General features: G+C 53.4%; 1 protein-coding gene across 1 annotated transcript; it reads right to left on the bottom strand.

Annotated features, from left to right (window-relative positions):
• Positions 1-3,150: 3,150 nt before the first annotated feature.
• LOC113486792 (cytochrome P450 2C5-like) lies at positions 3,151-7,741 on the bottom strand. The gene is made up of 9 exons (XM_026861049.1): positions 7,562-7,741; positions 6,997-7,159; positions 6,498-6,647; positions 5,563-5,723; positions 5,216-5,392; positions 4,970-5,111; positions 4,351-4,538; positions 3,548-3,689; positions 3,151-3,344 (listed from the first exon to the last, which is right to left on the bottom strand). The coding sequence occupies exons 1-9, from the start codon at positions 7,739-7,741 to the stop codon at positions 3,151-3,153; spliced, it is 1,497 nt and encodes a 498-aa protein (XP_026716850.1).
• Positions 7,742-7,821: the final 80 nt, after the last annotated feature.

Genomic DNA, 7,821 nt, shown 5'->3' with positions numbered 1-7,821 from the left:
GGGGGAGTCCCCATCCCTGGGGGGGTTTCAGGGCCGTTGGGATGAGCTGTGGGGGATGTGGGGTAGGGGAGAACTTTGCAGAGTCGGGCTGATGGTTGGACTCGATGATCCCGAGGGGCTTTTCCAACCTGAATGATTCTGTCATTGTGTCCCAAGCTTCCCCCTGTTGAGAAAAAGACCTCATTTAGTCATCTAATGAGTCAAAAATACCCCAATACACATAGAACAAAAGTAAAGGCTGGTTCATCCATCATCAGGGAGAAGGTAGGAGGATTAACTAGGTCATTAAAAAAAAAACCAACCAGCTTCTGACAAGCCGAGAGAGCATTGCAGAAGAGCCCAGGTGGGGAGGCAGCAGAGCAGGCAGGCAGCAATAAACTCATAGCCCCTCATCCCCCGCAGAGACAGGCACAGACATGTGGGGACAGCAGGGCCACATACCTCGGCCTTGTTCTGCGCAGGGCAGGTTTGGGGCTCCCGCTGTGCCCCTTTGCCCCTTTTGCATCTAGGAAAGAGTGGAAAAGACCCTGCTGGAAAGGAGCACGACGTGCTCTGCCCTGCAGAGATTTCAGTGCAGCGGTTTCAAGTTTGATGCACAGAAAACAAACTTGCTGTGTGAAGCTGGCAGCCCTGTGGGCTCAGGCACCCAAGCTGTCATCCCACACACATCCCCACAAGGGGGTTTAGCACAATTCTTTGGCAGAGCAAGCAGAGAAAAACAGGGCTCCAGCCTCAACCATTTTTCTCCAGTGCAGGGTTGTTTTCCTGCCACAAAGAGCTACTTACAGCAAATTCACCCCTTTTCACCAGTTCTAAACGCAGCTACAGGCTGCCTCTATGTTCGCACTTGTTGAATTTAAATCAAAGCTTGGAGTTCCCCTCTGCAGAGATCACAACACCTCCCAGAGATGCATTTCACTCACTATGCACAGAAATGCTCCTCTCACACAGTATCTAGGAAGAAATCTTTACTTTCAGAATGGTCCATCTGGGACAGCAGCACCCACAATAGAGAAACTGGTGTCCCAGGGGGAGAGAAGCCCCCCCTAAGCATCCCTGATCTCACCTACCTCCAGGAGGGCACAGCCACCTCTCCCTGGGGCAGGTTCCCCGCTGACCCCCACTTAATACTCACAGGGAGGCACAAACACCCCAGCAAGGCAACACCCACCAAAACCAGCCCTGAGACCCCATAAAACCCTTATGACCTCCCAGGCTTCATAGAGACCCCAAACCCCACTGCTGGAACAATACCCTCTGCAGCAACCCCCCCTGGCCAGGGGAGCAGGAGAGCTGGGAGCGCGTCCCCCACTGCCAGCTCCTCTCAGATAACCCCCAGTGTCACTTCACCAGCCGCACGCTCGTACACAGAGCTGAACCAGCACCTGTGGGTATTTGCCAGAGGTAAATATTGACAGACCTCAGAGAAGCACAGCCCAGCAGCTGAGATAACAAGAGGAATATTTTTTTTTAATCTCTTCTATTCTCCCACATAGTCCTCCTGAACTACAGCTCTTCCATGTTGCAATTCAGTCCTTTTATTGGAAACCTGTGCTCCTTCTTTCAGCTTCTCCAGCTGAAATAATTTTGCTGGTGCTGGAGCTCAGGTGGCTCTGCCTGTCCCTGGTGCAGGCAGGGCTGCCTGCCTGGGCCGCCCTCCCCACAGTCAGAGCCATGGGGATTAGTGTTTTGAAGCAGGCAATAAATTCCTGAGATGCGTAAGATTCATTTGAAGATTAAAGCTGTGGAGGCAAAGCTAAAACAAGCTGAATGTTTTCCTGGCTCAATCTGTCCTGGGACACACAGAAACCTGGAGAAGATGAAGACACCCCGTGAACAGAAGCTGAAGTCCTGTGTCTGGGATGTTTGCCCTGGGAGGAACTGGATACAAGGTGAACCATACTGGTTTTTCAAGGCCTGGACACACATTCAGCTGCCTGCCAGTAGAAGGAGGAGCCCAGGCCACCGCTGAGGCTGGGCAGGGTGGGCATGTGTTTGGGTCATTCTTTTCCCTTGCAAGGGTCTTTAAAGAAAAAAATCCTTTTCTTTAAAGTCCCGATGTCTTGGAATAAAGACTGAAGCATGCCTGGGGGCTAACAAGAAAATCTCTCTCCATGCAGGGGTGGTTAAAGCAGCACAAGCACAGAAGACACGTTGAGCACCCTGAGAAGGATGCAGTGACTTTGGAGGCAAAATATTTCTCGCTTCCCAAGCACAGCACCCCTCTCCTATAGCACATTTCCTCCCACGCGTCATTTTTTAATGTTTTGATGGCCTAAAGGTTGTTCACAGGACTTTCATCCCTGCGCAGCGGGATGCGGGGGTGGGAGCGAGTGCGATTTGCAGTGTCGCAGACTGTGTGTAGTACTGGAGGGATAAAGCAGGGAAGCAGAAATATTAGGTCCTTGTCACCTTGGGTGTTGTGGCTGGCTCCCACACCACCTGTGAAGGGCAGGGAAGCTGTGAGTGTCCTTAGAAAAACCAGCATCCAGTTATGATCGTTATTTTTATTGTAGAAGCACTCTTAATCGCTCACCAAAATGAGGGAGCGCCCAGCTCAGCCTGGGGAGCTACAGGCAGCTAGAGGCACAAGGAGCCAGAGGCTCAGTCAGAGCTGATAGATACAGCAGAAGGAAAACCAGTGCTGTCTTCCTCATCTTACTGGGATGTGGAGGGGAAGAGTTGGGAGCAGGTTGCCCATGGAGCTGGTGTCAGAGATGCCTGGCAGTTCTCTGAGGAGAAGCTCAAAACCCTTCTGCTAGGTGGCTGCTGCTGTAGCATTCATGGTGTCATGAGTTGCCCTGATTTCAGAAGAAGCAAAGCTGGGGATGAGTCTCTGGAGCCAAGGAGCCAGCGCCAGGCCCAGAGGGAATGGCCTCAAGCTGCCCAGGGCAGGGTCAGGCTGGCTCTGAGGAAGGATTTCTGTGCAGAAGGGGCTGTTGGGCGTTGGAATGGGCTGCCCAGGGCAGGGGGGGAGTCCCCATCCCTGGAGGGGTTGAAGAGTCGGGCTGAGCCAGCGCTGAGGGATCTGGTAGAGTTGGGAACGGTCAGTGTGAGGGTCATGGTTGGACTGGAGGAGCTTCAAGGGCTTTTCCAACCCAAATGATTCTGGGATTCTGTGACCCCTTCTTTTTCCTTCCTGTTCTCTGCTTAAGAAGACACCCGGCGCTGAATAGCGAAGAACTTGGCTGGTATTGCCCTCCTCTCTATCTCAAGCCATAGGGAGAACAAATTTGTCTCCTTGTAGTCGACAGCGAGCTGGAAGGTGAAGCTCTGCAGCAGCGTGGTGAGGAGAAGGAAGATCTCCATGCGGGCCAGTGCCTCTCCTGGGCACATCCGCTTCCCTGGGGGCACAGAAAGGGGAGGGTGAGCACCGGGCTGATGGCTTCATCTGGCATTTGGGAAAAAAGAGCTTAAAAGGGTAGCGAGAAAGCTCATATTAAGGGTATAACTTTGGTGCCAACCAATACTCATGCTGGCGGTCCCTGGCACGGAGGCCCTGCAGGCAGGGTGCTGGCAGATGCAGCGTGCAGGGCTGAGCACCGACCTGCTGAGAAAGCCAGGAAGGCGTCGCGCTTCCTGAACTTGCCATTCTCATCCAAGAAGTGGCCTGGGTCGAATTCTTTGGGGTTCTCCCACTGGGTTGGATCCGTGTGCACGGAAGAAAGTACTGGAATAACAGTTGTGCCCTGTGGGAGAGGCAGGGGAGCAACGGGGGACATCAGTGCTGTGACACAGGGCTCTGCTGAGATGGATTAGCAAGTGAGGAACATCGAGGGGTGTGGGGGGAGGCTGGGTGCACACCCCAACGCCCACCCAGATGCCCGTGGGGGAAGCAGCCCGGATGGGTGATGGCTCTGTGCCAGGCAGGAACAACTAACATGGGGCTCTACTGTCCTCATGGTCCTGCCGGTCTCTGTGCAGCTCACAAGACAGAAATTATTGAGTTATTCCCACTGATTTATGTTAAACCCCCTCTCACTGCACAAAGTCCAAAGGGAAGTGTTCCTTCCAGGTGGGTGCTGTACAAAATGCTGGCGGTCAAACCCAGACTGGCAGTCCCCAGAGCTCAGGCTCCCAGCCCCAGCAGCCCTGCACATCTTACTGGTGTAGAGAGGTGTTCTCCTGGACAGGCAAGGGACACAGGTGTGTGGGCAGGACTGGCAGCAGTGTTCACCTCCCCCTACTTCTCCACTAAAAGGTTATTGCCATCGCCCTGCACCAAAGATTGGGAAAGACCTGGAACCTTCAGGAGTGAACAAACAGTCCAGTGGCAAAAGCAAATGTCATTCAAGCCCCTCTCCCACCCCTCCCTTCAGGACATAGAGTCTCCAGGGCCACAACATCTACCTTGGGGATGGTGTAGCCCCTGAACACAACATCCTGCGTCGTCATCCGTGGGAAGTTCTCAATGCGGCTTTTGTGGAAGCGCTGCAGCTCGTGGATCACCGCGTTGGTGTACGGCATCCTCAGCTTGTCCTCTGTGCTGGGAGCACGGCTGGTGCCCACCACCTCATCGATCTCCTCTTGGACCTTGGCTGGGGAAAAGGCAGGCATGGAGTTGCGGTGCTTGCTGTGCAAATCCCCCATAATTTCTTACGGGCATCCATGGGTATCTAGACCCAAAGGATGACCTATCTGAGAGGGAGCAACCTGGCATAACTCCTTCTAGAGACCAGAAATAAGGTCTCTGTCCACATACCTCTGCAGACCAGGCAGGTCCAAAGCACCTCTCATAGGCCAGTTCAGGGCCATCTGCACAGGCAGGGATGGAGAAAAGGGAGCAGGTACCTGGATCCCTCTGGCCTGCATGAGTCTGTGTCTAATGGCTCTCACCCTTGGGTGACCTGTGCAGCATGGCTTTGGTCTCCCCCCAAACAGGACCCTCCAGGGCTCGGACTCTCTGTGTGCCTTTGCTGCACTGTGACCTCCTCAGGCACAGGGAGCACTCGCACTTTGCTGCCCTTACCTTGAATATGGGGGTATTTTGTCAGAACCAAGAGGAAGAAGACCAGGGAGTTGCTAGTAGTTGTTGTCCCAGCACCAAAGATATCAAATACTGACATGACCAAGTCCTCCTTGCTGTACATGTTCTCTGGGCTGTTCTTCTCCTGCAAGGATGTGGTGGGGAGGAGATTCAGTATTGTCTGAGTGATTTTCCAGGCTACAGCCAGGTCTGAAGGGCAGCCCTTGACCCTCTTTGCACCACCTCTACCTTCTCTGCTTTCAAAAGGAAACAGTCGATGTAGTCCCGGGGGCAGCTGGGATCCAGTGTCAGCTTGTGATGCTTGACTCTTTCACGGATGTAGTCTTTCAGCTTCTCACAGTTGGCCAGGTGTTTCTTGTGTGGCCCTGGGAGGTGATGTATGATGTTGGGGAAGGTGTTGTAGACCTGTGGATGGAGGAGGCACAGGAGGGCTCAGGTGTCTGCATGGAGCCTCCCACACCTTCTCTCAAAGTCATGCTGTCCCATCAAAGCCAAGGAGTGACCCAAAGCCAAGGAGCATCCCTCAACTGCCTGAGCACATCAGACATGAGTGAGAGCACAGCAAGGATGCCTACCATAGCAACGGGAGAGAGGAAGAAGCTGACGTAATTCCCGATCATGTTCAGTAGCTCCAGAAAGTCCATGTCACTGTAGCTGTAATGGGTCCCAAAGACAACAGAGCAGATCACATTGGCAGCTGCACGTCTGAACATTGTCATCGGCTCAAACGCATTTCCTGCAGTCACAGAAGAGGCAACAAAGGCATCTAAAGCCAAAAGTTATTCATCTGCTTCAACACAGAAAACACCCTTCCTCCCCCGCTGAGCCCCTGTCCTTTGAACTCTGAGCCCTGGCTGAATCTGCCGGATCTAACAGCCAAACCAAAGAGCCCTCCTGAGCCATGGGCTCCTGCATCTACCTCCCTGCTCCTAAACCCCTCCCCAGTGGTTGGGACTCAGGAAAGCAGAAGCATCTCCAAGTACTTTGGGCTCCTGCCCTGGGGATCTGGAGGGCTGCAGAGCATCTCCCTACAGCAACCAACTCCTCGCCAGCACCACACCTCAGGGCAGAGGAGCCAGTGTACAACTGAGCTTCCATCTCCACTTATATTCAGGAAGCCCTGAAGAGGTGGTGGCACTGGCAGCAGCCCAGGTTTGTTGGAGATGAGGACATCCCCCTGACAAGCACCATGTCACCATATTATTTGTATATTCTCAATGACACACAGTCTAGTTTCCTATTTCTGTTCTTTGGCATGAAAAGTTCCTGAGGGTTTGCCACCCTCTGCACCAGTCCAGGAGCAGGATCTCCCACCCTGGCCTTTAAGCCATGACCATACCACAGTCCTGCAGCTCTCTCTGGGTGGATTGGAGCTCAGTCTAAGCCCTTTCTCTACCAGATTCATCTACACCAGCCATTGCAAACAGCTTTGGGGACTACATGTGTCCCATGAGGCTGTTTTGTGTCCTCTGCCTGCCACAGGGGCCAGGGTGGACAGGACCCTCCTCACCTTTGAGTTCTGACAGCAGTTTCACCAGGTGCTGGGCCTCTTGCTGCACCCGCTGCGACATGGAGCTCTTCCCCATCCCAAAGTCCCGCAGGGTGCTGACCGTGAACCTCCGCAGTTCCCGCCACTTCTTCTCATCGTTGGAGATAAAACCTACAGGAACGCAGTGAAGACCACTCACCTGCCCACCCTGATGCTCCTCCCAGGAATGGGGAACTGTGCTCTGAGCCCAGTGGGGGAGCAATAGGGCAATAATCCAGGGAATGACCCTGGTGTGTGCAGTGTCCTTGAAAGGCTGAAGATCTCTACAGAAACGCAGTACAAAGATGGTACTGTCCTTGGACAAGAGGCTTAATAGTTGGAAGGACTTCTGGAATGGGAAATGTGTATTTGAGGTCTTGGGTGTTGAGTCTTTCACTAGACTCGAGCATGGCCAGCTGCAGTCAAGGACTTTCTGCTCATCCAGAGAGCAATAGTGTCTAGAAGAAACCCAGACACCTACCGTAGTCTTTCGATAGACTCAACAGAAGAGGTATTTCAGGTCTTCCTCCAAACTCCTCATAGTGGCCTAGCAGAGCATCCTTCACCACCTCGTACCCACAGAGCACCACCACCGGCTTCTGCCCCCGCCAGATGGTGAAGATGGGGCCATAGGTGCTGCTGAGCTGGGGGAGGACAGGAGAGCTGTGGTGAATAAGTGCCTCCCTCAAAGCCTGCTGCCATCCCATCCCTGTCCCTGGGGGGTTTCTGATCCCAGTACCACCATGGGGGTTCAAAGCATCATCTCCGGGAAGCAGCTCTGGATGGCGGCAGTACTGCAGCCTGGAGAGGGGTTAATGTCACTGCTATGGATGGGTCCCTTACAGGAGGAGAAAGACTTCAGTAACAGTATTGATTATGCTCCCAGTAGCAGGGATTTAGTCAATTTTGGCAGAGCAAGAGAAGAGAGAGGGAACAAGAGAAAAGAAAGGTAGGGAAAGAGTCATCTGCATGATTCCTCTTTTATTTTGACACGGGACATTCACACTTTCTTTCCTGCTGGGGCTGGGAGCAGCCTTCTCTCTTACCTTCTCATAGGTCTTGTAGAGTGGCAGGACGTCCTTTTGCCACAGGTTGCCCAGAATGGGCCTCGGGGCCGGTCCAGGAGGCAGGCAGCTTCTCTTCTTATTGGTTCTCCAGACCAGGAACCACAGGATGGAGAGGAGGAGGAGGAGGGTGACAAGCACCCCAGCCAATCCAGCATCCATCTTCACCCGTGCTGCTGAGAAGGGAAAAAAATCAAAAAATTCCCCCTCAGGGAGAAAATCACAACTGAGCAGTGAGCAGA

Source organism: Athene cunicularia (assembly GCF_003259725.1).
Source record: "Athene cunicularia isolate RWA chromosome 18 unlocalized genomic scaffold, athCun1 chr18_part1, whole genome shotgun sequence".
NCBI classification, from domain to species: domain Eukaryota; kingdom Metazoa; phylum Chordata; class Aves; order Strigiformes; family Strigidae; genus Athene; species Athene cunicularia.
This window is presented reverse-complemented; position numbering and strand designations above follow the sequence as displayed.